The sequence below is a fragment of the Lampris incognitus genome, chromosome 4, assembly GCF_029633865.1.
Source record: "Lampris incognitus isolate fLamInc1 chromosome 4, fLamInc1.hap2, whole genome shotgun sequence".
Classification (NCBI taxonomy): Eukaryota; Metazoa; Chordata; class Actinopteri; order Lampriformes; family Lampridae; genus Lampris; species Lampris incognitus.
The window spans coordinates 51,921,547-51,939,625 of record NC_079214.1 but is presented as its reverse complement, the minus strand read 5'-3'; the positions used below and the strand labels follow the sequence as shown (position 1 = coordinate 51,939,625).

Genomic DNA, 18,079 nt, shown 5'->3' with positions numbered 1-18,079 from the left:
CAGAGAATGAGTCAGACAGTCCACCAGCTGTGAGCCTGGCTTCCCAACAGGGCGGAGTAAAGCTACTCATGCAAGCTTGGCTAAGTCTTGTAACACGGGTGTGGGTGATGAGTTACCGATTCATTAGGATACAAGCCAACGAGCTAAAAATAAGAGTTGGGTGTCTACACTAAGTACACTGATGTTTGCTCCTGACGACGACGCCCCGATCTATTTCCGTTACGCCAGGTGGCCATTTATCATTACAGCACGGTCGCTCGTTTCATGAAACCTCATTAAGTGATCAATTCTATCCCTCCCCCGCATAAAAGAAAAAGAGACCGGTGATCCGTGCCCGCATACACGCTAGGACCTAATATCCAATTAGTGAGGTTAAAGCAAGGGCGCGTCAATTTCCAAATCAGTCGAACACGTGCAGTGGCGGACCCACTTCCCTATTTAAACACGCGGGGAAAAAAAGAAGAGACGTCGGAAGAAAACAACGAAATGCACGCGTTAGTGAATGCTTTTCTGCGCTGTCTCTCTTTCCTTTTCCCGCCCTCTTGGCTGTGTGTCAGTTTTTGCTTCTGGGTTGGGAGCGAGTGCGAAGAGATGCCATGGCCCAATCCCAGAGCTCGTTTCAAACACAGAAAGCCTCTTACATGTGAGGAAGTAAGAGCAGCAGCAGCAGTAGCAGCAGCACCCTCCATCTCGTCAACAGCAGCTCCTCCCGATCGCGTCTCGCTAGCCGCCGCCGACGACCCCTCCGCTCCTCCGGGCTCTCTGCGAAGCGGCATCGGCGGTCTCTGGCAGGCTGTGCGGCGCGTCGTCACCGCTCAACGCCGACGCTGGTGTTCGCGGCGTCGCGGCTTGTGCACCTCCACCCGCTGTCCTGTCGCCTGCGACCCGGGCGAGGTGAACGGTTTCCGAGGAGGAGGAGAAGGAGGCGCCGCCGCAACCGGAAAGGCGAAGACGGCGAGTAAAAACGCCTTCGCTTGTTCGGCTGATGAGAAAATGAGCGTGGCCGCGGAGTTCCCCGACCCACGCCCGGCGGGAGCTGCAGCGGACGCGTCGGCGACGCGCGGCGCCGAGGACGAGGTGATCACTGTGGACAAACACCTGCAGGAGATGGGGACTGTGACCATAACGGTGGCCATACAAGCGGCGGAAGATGAGGACCCCGAGGAAGTGTCCAATAATGTTGATTTCATCGGAGGTAGCTGTAGTGACGACGAAATCGGAAGACACGACAAATCAAGGTTGAGTCTTTCGACTCGATTTGGTAGCTTAGTAAATCGTGGTGGTGTTTTTTTTCCCCCTCTCTCTCAAGGGTGCCAAGAGTCCACTTAGCCAGTTTTTGGGTTGGATTTTTATCATTGTCACCAATGCACGATCGGGTTACTAGGTTTAGATTTTTTTCTTTCATTTTTTTTGTTTCTTTTTGACGCGATGAGTTTGTAACCACCTGTAGGTAATATTAGTGACGTGAAAGACCGACACCTACGAGATAAAGGATGACACCCTCCCGTTACTCTAATCTAACTGCCCTGCGTCACCCCGAGCTATTTTTATCTTCTGTCCTGTAAGATTTGCAGCCGTCTGCACGCTTCTTCAGAGGGTGGCTGAAAGGGTCGCGAAGTGGCAATAAATTGCGCCCCCTCGTTTTATTTTTGCACATTTGTGTTAGCGCACTCCTTATTGCGCAAGCCTTCTGGCTAGACCACATCTGACCGTCAAATTTGCATTTCATTCAGTACATGACGCAATTTGATCCCGGTGACCCCAGGTAGCTCGCCCTTGAAACAGCTGACAGAGGAAATTGCGGGTTGGGCAGACATCTCGGGGATTTTGTAACTTTTTTTTTCTCAGTGTGGGTGATTATGAATCGGCACTTCATTCCTCTGGCTGGGTCAATTTGAAGTCAGAGAGAAGCGGTGGGTTTGTGTCAGCTATCAACCGGGGCCTGGCTGTAGGTATACTTGTATAGAATAACTAGTGTGAGGAGCAGAGGGGGGATGAGTCATCCACACAATCCCATTCACACCTTATGTCTAGTCTGTATCCCCCACTTGTGCACTTTGCTTATTTTATAGCTACAGTTGGTTTGCAGTCACCCACCATCCAGCTTGGCACCGTTTGACCACATTTGTAATGAGTGCACAGTTTATCTGGTGAACCGCCATTGCGTGACTCTGCACCCCTCAGATGGAGGGGTCTTTGCGGTTTTGGGACACATGGCTATGGGGGGGGGGGGTTCAGGGTAGTGAGACGTGGTTTGACTACGGCTGTTGATGCAGGCTGTCATTGTAACAAAGGGAAAAATGTTGGGGGAGGGAAGAGAGTGAACATCTTTTTTGCTCATTCCAGTATGTTGCAATGGGTAATGAAAAGACAAGGCAGCTTCCATTGTTCCCGAGCCTGTAAAATTGAAGTCTCGTACAAATGAAACCGCTGTATTTGACTTTTTAAAAAAAATTCTTTTCTGCTATTACCTTCCTTTTTTTTTGCTAAATGTTTTTGAATTTCAGTTGAAAGTATGACGTGTTATCTCCCACACACTAACAGTGGTGCCGGTACAAGTGGCGGTGAGCTGGAGGAGGATGAGAGCTGGCAACCCCCTGATCAAGAACTCGTCCAGAAACTGGTTGCTCAGATCGAGTACTACCTGTCGGATGAAAACCTGGAGCACGACCCATTCCTGCTCAAACATATCCGCCGCAACAAACTGGGCTTCGTCAGTGTTAAGTTGCTCACCTCGTTCAAAAAGGTAACTGTTTGCTAGCCCCCCCCCCCTTTCTTCCCAACTGTATCCGGCCAATTACCCCACTCTTCCGAGCCGTCCCGGTCGCTGCTCCACCCCCTCTGCCGATCCGGGGAGGGCTGCAGACTACCACATGCCTCCTCTGATACGTGTGGAGTCGCCAGCCCTTCTTTTCACCTGACAGTGAGGAGTTTCGCCAGGGGGATGTAGCGCATGGGAGGCTCATGCTATTTCCCTCTCCCCCACCCCGAACAGGTGCCCTGACCGACCAGAGGAGGCGCTAGAGCAGTGACCAGGACACATACCCACATCTGGCTCCCCACCCTCAGATACGGCCTGTGTCTGTAGGGACGTGCTAGACCTTTTTAGAGGGGGCTTTAAAACCCAGACAATGAATTTTATAATCCCCCTGTTATGAAGTTTTGGAATTTGACAATAAGCATGTGTGGTGATGGTGGGTCGTCATTTTTCAACCAAACGTTGCAGGTATAAATGACAAATTTTGCATTGTCCTTGCTGACATTCATATTAGTCGCCTACTATTGGCATATACCATATTTGCCACAAATCAAAATTTATCTTGATGAAAACATTCAGGAAAATAGGTTTGCAGGAAAAGGATGTTTGAAATGAAAACGTGAATCCATTTGAGCCACCAGCTTCCCGTTTTGCTGGGACTTGTAACTGCAGTAGTGGCTCATGGGAATTTAATTCCTCTGAATAGCTGTTTCTAATTTAAGTATGACTAGCTGTTAAGAGATGCAGTGCAATTCTCACATAGAATTGTAACAGCTGGTGCTACGGAGGCAGATCCGTATACATGGGTTAGTTTGTTGTTGGGTTTTTTTTTTCATAAATGGTGATTTGGTTTTCCTCAGTGTCATTTCTTTAATATGTACTATTAAGAGTATGCAAAAGTTTAACTGCACTGAAGTTGCACACCATCTTAAACATACGGTAATTGTACAGTTGTAGTCTAACTAATACAGCGGCTAAAGGTAATGGAGGCTAAAATATCCATCAGTGTTTTTTTTTTATCAATACCATCAGTGCAGTTAGATTCAGGAAGTTTGAAATGGAGGAAGCTGGTACACAGGCTGCAGTGAATCAGACTGACTTTACCTTCTGTTGCATTGATGGTATCACGTTAACATTTTAACCTTTTTAGCTGACGTTAACATTTGCCCATTTTGTCAAATGCAATGTGTAAGAGTCATCAATTGGCGGGTAACCACATCTTCACCAAGACTTTGTCATGTCAAGTGCACTAGTATGTGTGCCTTGGATCATAAAGGGGTGGTAAATTGGAGAATTAAAATGCAACATAGATTTTCATTGTCACTACATATCACTATAACCGATATGTCGTTGTTCACAGTGTCAAATGCAGGTAAGGCATAATAGTAAAGGCTGAAACCAATAATGGTTGTAGATGATTCATGTTGCCTGGAAAGTCCCAGTTGTCATTAGTGATGTTCCTATTCAGAACTCACCATGATTGGCAGGAACTGTCTGCTACAAAATGCTCACCCTAATAAGAACGGAGCCCTTAAAAAGAAGTCAGCTGGTAGCAGGGCCTTTTCCTATCGGCCCCGTTCTTGTGGAATAACCTGCCTGCTGTCGTCAGACAATTGGTCGGTTGACCCCTTTAAATCCAAACTTAAAATTCATCTTTTTGCCTTAGCCTACATTTAGTTGCCTTTTAAATTGAGTTACTTGACAACCTGTACTGCATAGCAGGTCGGTTTCTGTCTCAATGAATTTACCAAGCACTGTTCTGCTGATGAGGTTTTCAGTATAGATTGACTATTGTAAACTGTTCTCTTCTCTCACATGTCTTTTCTCTCTCTCTCTGATGTCTTTTCCTTTCTCTTTGTGTGTGTGTGTGTGAGGTGTGATTCATGTCTCCCTTATATGCACATGCAATCGGTCCTCCTCCCAGGTCTCCATGGTGATGGTGGTTGCCACCTGGACACTGCTTGGCATCCCCCTCATCACATTCTCGTTTTATATATCTTATAAATCCATTTAATTTTGTTATCCTGTTTCAATGTTCTATCCTACTCACGCGGATGTGATTGTGTTCTCTTTTGTCTACATGTTGTGGGCTGTTCTGGTGGCATCTGGACTCCTCATCATATTCTGTTATCCTCTGTAAATTGTGTATACACAACATCCATTGCACGTTGTCAATCTTGGAAGAGATCCCTCTGTTGCTCTCCCTGAGGTTTCTTCCTATTTTTTTCTCTCCCTGTTAAAGGGTTTGTTTTTTTGGGGAGTTGTCCCTTATCTGATGTGAGGGTCTAAGGACAGGTTATTGTGTTGCTGTAAAGCCCCCTGAGGCAAATTTGTGACATTGGGCTATACAAATAAAATTGACTTGACTTAACCACTAGGTTCCCTGCCATTCTGACAAATTGCTGTCATCTTGCAGGTCAAACACTTGACTCGTGACTGGAGAACAACTGCTTATGCCCTGAAACACTCGACTTTCCTGGAGCTGAATGATGAGGGACGCAAAGTGCGACGCAGATCCACAGTGCCAGTCTTCGCCATTGAGTCTCTGCCCACCCGCATGTTGCTGTTGAGTGATTTACAACGTTCACCCGAACTGGCTGCCCTCAAGGAAAGCACCAGAAATGGTGTAGGTGGAGAGGGAGGATCCTCGCAGCAGGAGCTATTGATGAAACTGCTGCTGAAGGAGTTTGGAGTGTACGGCGCCATTGCCTTGGTCAGAGTCCTGAAACCTGGGAAAGACCTACCAGCCGACCTGAAGAGGCTGAGTGGCCGCTACACGCAGCTGGGCACAGAAGAGTGCGCCATCGTAGAGTTCGAGGAGGTGGAGTCTGCGGTCAAGGCCAATGAAGCTCTGGGGAGTGAGGATGGAGGGACGTGTTCACTTGGGCTGAGGGTGGTCCTAATTGGGACGAAGCCGTCCAAGAAGAAGATCCCTAAAGAACGACCTCGTGAGGAGGGAGGGATGCGCAAAAGTCGTTCACTCAATAGCAGAGTACGAGAGCTTCAATACCACGGGGAGGACTCCGCTTGTAGCTCCTCAGAGACGGAGAGCAACCCGACATCGCCCAGACTGGCTTGCAAGTCCCAATCCTGCAACAAGCTCAGCCCCACCACTGCAGGCATCACCTTCCAGAACAATCACCTCAGCCCCAGTGTGTCTCCGCGAAACAGTCCATGGTCCAGTCCTCGTGCCAGCCCTTGTCCCCAGCGCAAATCCCAAAAGTCTCCTCTGGCTTCCGAGGGCAGACTGAGCCCTGAGTCTGCACGCCGCTGGGCAGACTACTCCTCAGACAGCAGCCTGACTCCTTCCGGGAGCCCTTGGGTTCAGAGGCGCAGACAGGTAGCCTCCCAGGAAAACAGTCCAGTTGGTAGCCCCATGCTGGGCAGAAAGATCCAGAATGCTGATGGGCTGCCACCAGGTGTGACAAGGCTACCACGAGGCCCTGATGGGACCCGTGGCTTTCGCTGCATCATGGCAGGCGAGAGGGGAAAGACTGCCGCAACGCAGACCTGATGTGTGGAGTGTCCTCATATCCTTTACACCCCAAACCTGTACATTGGCGATTGACTCGATCCTAGGCCACATCACTTAGCCCCCACCCTACGCTCGAATGACTGTAGACATTTTTTGATCCTTTTTAGTTTTCTTTATTTTTATACAGTTTCGTTTAACATGGTGACATGCAATTGATTTCCTATTGGAAGATAAGGATGCAGAAGGAGATTGCTTTAAGAGAAACGTCATCAGTGGTTTCTCAAAACCTCCAGATACAGCCCATGGCACTTGTCACCTCCCCTGCAGACAAAGTTGTTTGTAATAGGAGTGGGGTTGAAGTTTCTTTTTTTTTTTTTTTTTAAGAAGTGTCTTCTGTGGATTTGTGTGTAAAAGCTCAGCAGTGGATGGTATATAAATGTGTAAATGGTGTGATGTTGCATGGGTACATGGACTTGACATCAAGACATTCCCATGGGCCTTTTCTGTATTTGTCTAATGTGAGCGTCCTTGTTACATGTGATTTTAAACTGAGGCTGTTATCTCAGTTTTCTCTCATGGATTTTTTTTTCTTGCCTTTTAATTTGTTTTCATTACGCCTTGGCAGTCGGTAAACAAAAAAAAATGGTGGGGATGCCCTGTAAAATGTTTGTTTGGCAGGTAGCTCTTTCTTGACTTAAACGTATTTCTAGCGGCCTAAGCTGGTAAATGAGGTTTGAGGGGTGTTCAGGTCGGCGGGAATATATGCTCTTAACGTTCTTGCCTTGACACTTGAGCTCTGGCGTGTTGGTACAGTGCATTTCCTATTGTACAAATAAATCACTAAAATCACAATTTGCTTGACTGGATTTATTGGATCATAAAATGTTGACAAGATTATCTGCATCAATCTTGACCCAAATGCAGAACTCTTGAATATGCATGCAACCTGTCAAATACTGTAGTGATATCAAGATCAGAGTTTAGTTCTATTCCAGGGATGTGCAACATGATCCAGAAAGGGCCGGTGTGGGTGCAGGTCGTCGTTACACGCCTGCTTCTATTAGTCAACAGTCTTTGCTAAGGACCTTGATTTGTGGACTCCGGTGTGTAACTGCTTGGTTGGAACGAAGACCTGCACCCACACTGGCACTTTCTGGATCATGTTGCCCATGCCTGCTCTACTCCATGTTAATGTGCCACTTCACATGAATTTGACTACACATATGTGAGGTTTAGTTGTAGATCTGTTTGCATGATTGTAGTATTGAGAATGGATGGGGTTTGCCTCTGCAGAAAATAGATATTTGTGCAAATTGGCACTGCCATTTGGAGATGCATGCAAACACTTCAGTGTTGCTACATGTTGGAATATAATTTGCATCCTTATCCTCAACTGGTTTCTCAGAAACCAGTCTGATACAAACTAATGTACGGTGAGTTTTTTTTTAATGTCAGATTTGAGTTCATGTTGATAAGCTGTTTACGAGATGGATGACTAACGGAAAAGTGTGGAACATATTGAACTGTTGCATTTCATAGAGGGGGCCAGAGCTCATGCTTGGACATTCAGCAATTGTTGAACTAAATGTGCTTGCATAAGATGGCGATGAATAGTCTCTTGTTCTCTTCACTCATGATTAGCAATTCAAACTCATTGGTGAGCTCACCTCACTGGCAGCATTCATCCTATTTATTTTGACAATGTTTTTTGTAATGGCTTGGCCCCTGATGGATGTTAATTTTCAATGCCGCCACCCTTTACTGCCCCCCCCTTTTTTTGTCAATAGCATTTCTCATTTAAGGGGTATCATCACCATTTAGGATGCTTGCTATAGCAAAGGTAAAGAGAAACCCCGAGAAATACCACTCGGGCCATTATTTGTAGGAGGTAAGTCTGAAATAAGGGGAAATGTTATAACTCAGTTTTCACCCTGTGCAGTGACTACTCGAGTTACATTTTACAGTTTGAAGAGTCTTAATTGAGCACCACCAATGAAGACGGTACCTTTTCTGTCATTTTTAACTGGGCATTTGCAAAACGCTTGCGTCATACTGTGGGGGTGAGCTGTGCCTCTGGGGTTGGTCAGATTTGAGGATCAACAATAGAAATGGGTGGAGTACATTCACAATCCTCCACAAAACAGCCCAACAGTAAAGCTGGCACTGAATGACTGACTGGAGAGGAAGTTTTATGCATTTGTTTCCATTGGATGTGCAGGGAAATGTCAGTTTATATGATTAACTGAAGTTTTATTACAGGATGAGTATAATAGCTCCCCCCCCACCTCCAACAATTCTCTTGATACTAACTTACATGCACATTTAGTAGCTGGCCAATACAAAGTTATATTGTGTTGGAACAGCTTGACGGGATCAAGCACCTTGCTCAAAAGCACTGGAAAACATTTGTTCACTGCTCTTGGCCAAGTTTTGCCAGATGAGCCGGGAACCAAATTGGTGAGCTTTTAGTTACAGGCCTCTCTCCAACCTTTGGTTTAACAGCCACTCCCAATGTGTGAAAAATAGCAAATGTGTGAATCTTGCCTTGGTTGAGAACGTAACTGCATCCCTTTCCTGGACAGAGGGGGTGCTCATTAGAAAATAGATCCCAGGCATGGTTGAAGACACAAATGAATGCTGCCTATAGTGGTGAACGTCCAAATTCCAGCCAGACATTTTATATGTAGGGAAGTCACAGCTCAATGGCACAGCCTCTACCACATTGGGCACTCAACTGAAGGGTAAAACCAGAGTCCATGACTGCCTTCAAATGGATTTACAGCTTCCACTAATAACATATTGATGATGGAAAGAGGAATAATAAAAACAATGTTCCATGACATTTCAAATTTTTATTTATATCTTTAAAAATTGTAATATACAACAATGCACAAGATTCAAAATAATACATTTACAGCAAGTGAGAGCAAACTTGTGCAACATATTCTTAATGGTATCTTACACTGTGAGCATATGGATGGGGCAGTATGAAGAATAAAAAACGAGGGATGAAACAGACTGGGTAAAATTACTTGAAAGCATGGATTTTGCTGGACAAGCTGTGGGAACATGTAGTGTTAATATACTAAATTGTATAAATTTGCTTTATGTAGAACACAGCCAAAGTGATTATGGGAGAGACAGTTATTTAAGTGTTCCTTCTATTTTCGTTTCATAGCGGATAGTGAGGGTAACTTTGGCTCCTGGCTGTGTGCTTTCTCCTGGTCTTTTTCATCATATTGGCCCAGCACTTGTTGCAATACTGGGCTGATAAAACAACATAACTCTTAACTTTTTCGATGTTTAGGTGTTGAGGCAATTTTCCTATTATGTGGTGCCACTGCCGAAAGAATGTAGGAGGAAAAACCCTCAGTCAGGGTAATAACTATCAGATATCTTATTTATCACATTTATTGGAGTTTATCCAGAAGACATGCAACATTACCACTGAGTCTGTTTGTAGCTGGTACGAAAGTCATTCCTGTCTGTAAAACACCCAAGCTTATCCCATCAAGTTTATTTTACTTTTTTTTTTTTTGCTTGACGGAAACAATACCTTTCAACATACTCATTATGGCGTTGATGCAAATGCTCTGTTGCCATGGCTACTGTTTAACCCCCCCCCGTGCATTTACCCTGATGTAAAAGAGGAACACCACAGGGTTCTAAGGTGACAGGATGTCTCCGAGAGCCCTGCTCCACAGAAACCAAACCTATCTATAGTCTATCAGCATGACCAAATTTAACCGTAGTTAGCTCAGAACCACCAGCTCTTAACATCCACATAAAACATACTTGAGGTCTTTGCATCTCTCAGTACACTTTCTTCTGGACAGCAGACAAGTTTTGGATAAATGTGATTGATCTGATGGTCATGTGGTTTACAGTCATCCTGTGTGCGATGAGAGGAAAACGCTTCCAGCCTGCTAGCAGATGGGACAAGGATCTGTTGCGGGGGGAGCCAGGGCAGACAGACGTGCTAATAACACAATGTCTTGGATCTCTGCTCACTGGGAGTCAAGAAGGAGAGGTGTAAGAGGGCACTGACGGTCCAATCACACCTTAAAGAGCCTTCTGTCTCAGATGTAGAGAGAACCATCTGCAGGCCCGACATAACCGACTCCTATTAGAAGCACATCGATCAGGGTCCAGATACCAAGGCCACCGAAGCTGAACAATTTGCCCAGGCCTTCTCGCCACTGCCCCAAGTAAAACCGGTCTGCCCCAAAACCACCAAGTGTAATGCTACAGATGGAAATGAACAACACACACACACACTCAAAGATCAGCAGTGCACTTTGACAGAGTACACATATAGTTGTGCAGTATTCTACTCTTATTAATCATAAAAAATAATATTCATGTACATTTTTAGCTAAATTGCCTTACAACTGCAATTAGCAGCAACTTTTCACATCTTGTGCCTTTGGGATGTACATGGAAGGGTTACCTGAGTGCCAGTGCTGTTGACCATTTGTATCCTCCAGTCCAATTGCAGAATAACCGTTTCTGAAAAACTCTTCTACCTACAAAAATCAGGCAATTAGTAGACAACAACATGGCTGGAATACAACAAGTGTCATTTGGGAAAGTGATAAGTAACCAACAAGTTGGAGAAGGGGCAAGGTTAAACGAATAAGTAAAACTCTTGTTTCCCACAATCAATAGCATCAAGGTATTGACCACCAAACTAGTTACTGGGGAACCAGTGGAACACTGTTCATGTCCTGGCTAGTGCCCAGGCGCTAATCCGTGCAGATGTACAAACACTAATAAAATACCGAAATGCCCACAAACCTTAACTGGACAAAAGCAACTAGGAAAGGTGGAACAATAAAATACAATTAATCCAAAACTGATAATAGCCTCACCTAAGCAATGCACATGGTCTAGCACTTCACAGGTAGCATTGTAGCGCTTGCGAGGACAGGAGACAGTCATGCAGCTAGTGGAGTTGGAGCACCTGTACTGGGACGGGTCCAGCTGCCAGCAGAACTGACAGGTGATGGAGAGAGAGAAGTTATTTAGCTGCTGTCCAGATTCCCCCTGCAAAAAAATCAGAAAACAACAAACATGTCACAGATGTGCAACAGTGATTTCAGAATCAGAGTGTGACAGAATACATTTTCAGAATTTTATTTTTGGGGAGATTTGTGTGGGGACATTGACAACTCATTCACGTTCACAACACTTGGCCTCCATAATGTAAAAGGGCAACAGGACCTTATTTATGATGCAAAAAAAAGTGCAAGACATAACATTAAATCTTTTCATGTCTGTGGGAATAAACTAAAATAACTAAACATACTTAAGTCATTAAATGCATAAAATTACCAAAGGATAAACTAGACGCTCAAGGATAACTTACAATGCAGTGAACCCCTTTCCTGGGTTTGCAGGTGAAGGAGGCTGGCTTGCCATAGCTGCAGTTGTGGTGATAATTGCAATAAATGCAGTCAGCTGGAAGCCGACTGCACAGACCCCCACTTGGACATTTAGCGGTATAGCTCTCTTCAGCTGCTGGGGAGGCTGCAGAGACCAAAACATTGACAGGGAAGACAAAGGGATGATTCCATTTTAGTGACTAGATGTTTGATGCCATCTTACACAGTTCCACTCAAATCAAGGGCAACTCAATTCAATATAACAGTATAGTCATACAACTCAGTTTAGTTTCATTAAGTTTAGTTATGGCTTCATAAATGGGGCAGGAAACGACTACAACACCCTTTTTACACCAAGCTCTAGAACCATGTTGGACACGTTGAGCGTTGGTGTAAAAGGGTTGTCTGAGGTCCAGCAACACAGGAAGATGACCCACCTGGAGATCAGGGTAAGACCTGGGTCGAGTGATTAACTGACTTACATCACTGGCAATGAGCACTTGTCTGACTGAGACTCACAACAGCCACGCAGTGGAGGACAGAAATACTCTCCTTTTTTGTAAATACTGCAAGCAACATCTGATATGCTCTACCATCTCTTGTCCTCTGTCTAATAACTGCTTGGAGCTGGTAATATTACTGCATTTTTGCAGCACAAAGGTGCTACTCTGAAAAGTTGAAAACAAGTTTTCTGCCAACGACCCATCATCAGTCTGGAGCAGTTTGAAAACTACTACCAACTACAGGAGACCATCCCCCCACACTGCAGGGAACCATCAACTGGCTAACGACCTAAATGGGTTTTACTGCAGGTTTGAAAAGCAAACTTTCACACCCCTCACCCTCTCCAGCCAAAATACACAACCAACTACACTTCCTGCCACCCACTCTCCACTCCCCACCGAGCCCCCACCTGCACTCAGGATGTGTGTTGGGGACGTGCGCCAGCTCTTCCAGAGACAGAAGACCAGGAAGGCACCGGGCCACGATAGCGTGTCACCCTCCTATCTGAAAGTCTGTGCTGACCAGCTGGCCCCCATTTTCACACTGATCTTCAACAGATCACTGGAGCTGTGTGAAGTCCTCCCCCCGCTTCAAGAGCTCCACTATCATCCCGGTCCCCAAGAAACGCTGTATCACAGGGTTAAATGACTACAGGGTTAAATGACTACAGGCCCGTTGCCCTAATGTCTGTGGTCATGAAATCCTTCGAGAGACTGGTGTTGGCCCACCTGAAGGAAATCACAGGCTGCCTGCTCGACCCCCTGCAGTTTGCTTACCGAGTAAACAGGTCAGTGGATGATGCAGTCAACATGGGATTGTACTACATCTTCCAACACCTCGACTCCCCAAGGACATACGCAAGGGTCCTGTTTGTGGACTTCAGCTCAGCGTTCAACACCATCATCCCAGATATCCTCCAATCCAAACTCACCCGGCTCACTGCACCAGCCCCCATCTGCCAGTGGATTAAAAACTTCCTGACAGAAAGGAGGCGTCTGGTGAGGCTGGGGAAAATTACATCCAGCACCCGGACAATCATTACTGGTGCCCCCCAGGGATGTGTGTTCTCCCCTCTACACAAATGACTGCACCTCAGGTGACCCGTTTGTTAAACTCCTGGAGTTTGCGGACAACACAACCATCATTGGCCTTTAACGAGTCTGCATATAGATGGGAGGTTGATCAGCTGGCCCTCTGGTGTGGCCATAGCAACCTGGAGCTAAACACGCTCAAAACTATGGATGACAGTGGACTTCAGGAGGAGCCCCCAACACTGCCCCCCCTCACCATACTCAACAGCACAGTGTCTACCTACAGATTTCAATCTCCCAGGACCTAAGGTGGGCATCCAACATACACACTATCATCAAAAAGGCCCAGCAGAGGATGTACTTTCTCCGCCAGGCCAAGAAATTCAACCTGTCTCAGGAACTGTTGATTCAGTTCTACACTGCAATAATTCAGTCTGTCCTGTGCACATCCATCACTGTCTGGTTTGGCTCAGCCACCAAACAGGACAGGGGCAGACTACAATGGACAGTTAGGTCTGCAGAGAAAATGACTGGTGCCAACCTGCCCTCCATTCAGGACGTACACACCTCCAGATTCAGGAAACGGGCAGGCAACATCACTGCAGACCCATCATACCCTGGTCACAACCTGTTCCAACTCCTCCCCTCTGGCAGTTGCTACAGAGCACTGTACCCTAAAACAACCAGATATAAAAACAGTTTCTTTCCGAGGGATGTCATTCAAATGAACGCTTAACACTGTCAAACCCAACTATTTTGTATATACTGTACTGTACATTGTACATACGTGCTGTCATATCCATCTACCTCAGGCATGTATGTAAGTAACCTGCCAACAACATCTATTTCTGCATCTCTGATATATTCTGTGCACCACTGCACCTTATCACCTCTTATTTCGCCTTTGTAAGTCAATCCTTGTGTATGTATCTGAAGATAGTTGTGTTGTAATGTTGTTATTCTATGTTAAGTACACTGACAGCTACGAAACCGGAGCCAAATTCCATATATGTGCAAACCTACATGGCCAATACACATGATTCTGGTTTATTTGAGATAGAGCAAGGCCAATGTGGCAAATCTGCACCACAGCCAGGGCTCCCTGGCTCAGAGACAAATATGGTCAATGAGGGCATAAAAATCCCTTTATTAAAACAAGGACTAAAAAAAAAAAAAAAAAAAAACCGAAACAAAACAAAAAACACCAGGGTTAAAAACCATTTAAACAGACTAAAACAAATGTTCACTGAAAGGCTCATTGGTGGGGAGAGCAGTGCGAGCAATCCCCACAGCCTTTAGCTCTTTCCCTGGCTCTGGTGTGCCTTCCTTTGGCATGTGGAGCCAGTTTATCAATGCTTAGTTAATTAGCCAAACTCAGGACAGCTGGTCCATTACGCCACACTGCCACAGCCAAGTTTAAACTGTACACCAACGGCTGAGGAGTCCTCTCCCACTCGGCACCTATGTTTGCACTGGCTACGGAGTGACGTATCGTTTCATTGTTTAATCTAATTTCTTTGGGCGTGGCTTTCACAAAAGTAAATTGGAGGAATGTACTTTATAAGCAAATATGCATCATATTTTAAAACCATAAAGGTTCAGGCCTCATACTGTACCATCTAGTAGCCTATACTTGTCTTCATGTGATTGATAGTTGCTACCTATGAGCACCAATGTGAGTTAAAAGTAATCATAAAGAAGATAAATGTCTGCTCTCCTTTAAAATATATTTTTTTTAATGAAAATGGTTTTGTTGCTGAATTATCTCAAGGAAAATGGGTGTTTGGTTATCTCCGTTTGTTACACATAGCGAGACATGCAGATACTTCAAAGCAGTTTCACATACTGTGTAAACTCGTGTCAGACTTCCAGTGAAACAAATTAACGCAATCTGCCAGAGATATTTATCCACTTATTCAGTACCAAGTTAAACTGGCTGTAAACAAAGTTTGTATCCAATGTTGATGATAGTGGGATGCAATGATCGGTTGGCGTCCCATTCCTAGGCTGACACAGGAGTAACTTTAGTCAACAAGCTTGGTGTAAAAGGGTCAGCCCCGTGTTGAGAAACATGGGTTGTACAGGGATCTTCGGTGTAAAAAGGGTACTGTAGAAGCAGGTTTGTTACCTGCACGCAGTCAGTTTGAAACCTCACATGATGCTGTAAGTATGTAAATGAATAAATAAGGTACTCAACATCCATTTTCACCAATCTAACTGCTTTGTGGTACAATAATGCCAGCTAGCTGTCGAAATCTTAACTCTGTCAATGGTAAAACTGCTATTCAACCTTCTAAGTTGTTATCCAGAGAAAAGGACATTATATAGTAGATATTCAGCAAATTATGAACTAATGCATTGTTTGCTATTTCAGACTATGTAGAAGTTAATGTCCAAAACACTAAAATCCTAATTTTGGGGAAGAGAAAAAAAAATCACCTAAGGGTTTTATTGATTCTGATGACTATGCCCCACAGCTAAGTATTAGCTGCTGGCTGGCAAACTAGCAGTGTAGCTTGTTAACTCCTATACTTTGTGTGACTGATGATAGGTTATGTTGTTACAGATTTCATTTGGAATGATTACAGTCAAACTGTCAAGTGGCATTAAACTCCCTTTTGGGAACAAGATGGACAATAGTCATCAAAGAACTTCACAAACTTCTTAGTTAAGCAGAAAAAGGTCATAACTTGGGACAAAAATGCATTGGAAGTGTCTGTCGCATGCTTTGAAGAATACAAACTGTTTCAAATGGCTGAACATGCACCAAAAATGTTAATCAGCATGTAAAACTCCGTTGATGCTCCTACTCTGAACTTTGTCTCGATTTTGAAGCATCAATAGTGGATGCAGCGATCAAAACGCAGTTTTTTTGTGGGTTTCTGATTCATATCTCCAACCTATAGAGTGCCCATAGAAGGTTCAAATAAGGAATGTCAAATGATGTGTGTCAGTTATCACTTTCAGTGCATCGGAGCCATTAATGACCATTGGTTCATCCAAATGTTTTGAAAAACAACATGGAGAAAGCCAAGTAAACATGTGATCAAAGAAAAACATGCTTGCTAGTTGACAATTTAGTAAATAAAAATAATGGGATTTTATGGCAACGTTGACAGCAGGCATTGAAAAAGATTAACCAAACAAACTCATTCAATATTGGATGCACAACACTGCACAAGACCAGAACACAAGGACTGAAGGTCTAGTGAACAAAACCTGGGTATGCAAGTGATACTGAAGTTAGTATTTGTGTAAACACCCAATCTAGTCCATCAGTTTCCACAACCTAGAGCCACATTTTTTTCTTTACCCATTGGACTGTGTTGAAGCCCCTCAGTACTGAATCGATCAGTGACGTTTTGGTCTGTATAATTCTAAATGATGCCCAACAATGTAAGGACCATCACTGTCAGGCAATCATATTGACATCTGCATCACAAGATACATAGTAGTGAAGCTAACAAAAAAAGATTCACAAGTATAGTATAAGGTCCAGGTTCAAAAAAGTGAGGCTGACCTTTGTCAGGATTCATTAGGCAATCTATTGCAGTGGCTGAAATCTGATGACCCACCTCGACATGTATTTTTTGCCATAAATCAAGCGTATGGAGTTTACCGGAAGTTGTTGTAGGTACCACGGGGCTCGTAATCACAGGGCCGTGCTGGGCATCTCTGGTGAATGGAGGGTCTTGACCAACATGGGGAGAATTCAGATACCCTTAAAACACGAAGATACTGGATAGATTAGCCCACCTATCATAGAGAGAGGTACTGATACTTGATAAACTAGTGATATCCGTTAGCGTTTACGGCGCATATTGTGCTTGAACGAAAGGACAGTTATTTATGTGTAGTCCCTAACGTTATCTTAGATCGGTAGATACTTATCGAAACATGGCGGCTGCCATGAACAGATGACTGTTCAATCAATGCTATTTAATATACGTTGTGTTAACAAGGCTATTTTAATGGTATATTAATTAGCTGGCTGCGTTACCTAAACAGCTAACTCAATGGAGGGACGTCACTAAGGCTAGGCAAGCTACGCTATCCAGAGCTAACGTTAGCTAACATAGACTCAACATCGGCAAAGGCGTTTGCCAAAACGACACTAAAAATACGCATGACCACGTAAACATACCATGAACACATTGCAAAAGCAGGTCCATGAACAAGAGGATAATAATTCCGTGAGTTTTAAAATATCGCCCTCGGTCCGGTCTCCAAATCTGACATATGTTAGCCATTGTTGTCAGTAGCTAATGTTATGCGTTGTAGACCAGCAAGACAGCGCGTACTCGTCTTGACTTTAACCACGCCCACCATCCGCCTCTCGTCATATTCTACTCAGAGATTATTATTAATACATAGAAAATGTAACACATTCAAAATACTATGTAATGATAATATTTAGTATTACATGGAATTTGCCATAAATACAGCGTTTCGTCTAATGTCTAGTCATATCCCAGCAGGTAGAGCTGCTGATATTCGTGTCTGTCATTTTGCATGACAAGGAAAGATGTCCTCAGGTCTGGCATCAGGGACGATTAAATGACGTGACTGAATTATAAAGGCGTGCTTTGGTGAATGTACGCTGACAACGGCTGCAATGCAACACGCACGGCGTATTCTTGTGTAGCTCCGTTGGTAAAGCATGGCACTAATTCAAGGTGTGTGTGTGTGGGGGGGGGGGGGTACCAAATAGGGGGGGGGGGGGTACCAAATAGTGTATGCTATGGAAGACATGAATTACTGAATTTAAACTAAAGAAAATCTTTTACTTCTACTGGAATTAGAATGCATTAATCCACCAGTGCAAAGTCTCAGTAGGCTGCATTTAAATTCAAAGTAATTCCAGTTATTTCTGATAATTTCAACATCGACTACAGGCAAATCATTAGGGATGGAAGCACTTACTACT

General features: G+C 44.5%; 2 protein-coding genes across 2 annotated transcripts; one reads left to right on the top strand and one right to left on the bottom strand.

Moving 5' to 3' along the window:
- Positions 1 to 486: 486 nt before the first annotated feature.
- larp6a (La ribonucleoprotein 6, translational regulator a) lies at positions 487 to 7,077 on the top strand. The gene is made up of 3 exons (XM_056278824.1): positions 487 to 1,238; positions 2,545 to 2,746; positions 5,175 to 7,077. Exons 1-3 carry the CDS (start codon positions 487 to 489, stop codon positions 6,270 to 6,272), a joined length of 2,052 nt encoding a protein of 683 aa, XP_056134799.1. The 3' UTR covers positions 6,273 to 7,077.
- A 1,999-nt stretch (positions 7,078 to 9,076) lies between these two features.
- tm2d3 (TM2 domain containing 3) lies at positions 9,077 to 17,452 on the bottom strand. The gene is made up of 6 exons (XM_056278880.1): positions 17,297 to 17,452; positions 16,772 to 16,873; positions 11,602 to 11,762; positions 11,105 to 11,279; positions 10,684 to 10,759; positions 9,077 to 10,478 (listed from the first exon to the last, which is right to left on the bottom strand). Exons 1-6 carry the CDS (start codon positions 17,400 to 17,402, stop codon positions 10,313 to 10,315), a joined length of 786 nt encoding a protein of 261 aa, XP_056134855.1. The 5' UTR covers positions 17,403 to 17,452; the 3' UTR covers positions 9,077 to 10,312.
- Positions 17,453 to 18,079: the final 627 nt, after the last annotated feature.

Coding starts and splice junctions, on each gene's coding strand:
- larp6a (XM_056278824.1), top strand. CDS start 487: ATGCACGCGTTAGTGAATGCTTTTCTGCGCTGTCTCTCTTTCCTTTTC. Junction 1,239..2,544: donor GGAAGACACGACAAATCAAG/GTTGAGTCTTTC, acceptor ACACACTAACAG/TGGTGCCGGTACAAGTGGCG. Junction 2,747..5,174: donor TGCTCACCTCGTTCAAAAAG/GTAACTGTTTGC, acceptor GTCATCTTGCAG/GTCAAACACTTGACTCGTGA.
- tm2d3 (XM_056278880.1), bottom strand. CDS start 17,402: ATGGCTAACATATGTCAGATTTGGAGACCGGACCGAGGGCGATATTTT. Junction 10,760..11,104: donor AGACCATGTGCATTGCTTAG/GTGAGGCTATTA, acceptor TGATTTTTGTAG/GTAGAAGAGTTTTTCAGAAA. Junction 10,479..10,683: donor TCAACAGCACTGGCACTCAG/GTAACCCTTCCA, acceptor TTCCATCTGTAG/CATTACACTTGGTGGTTTTG.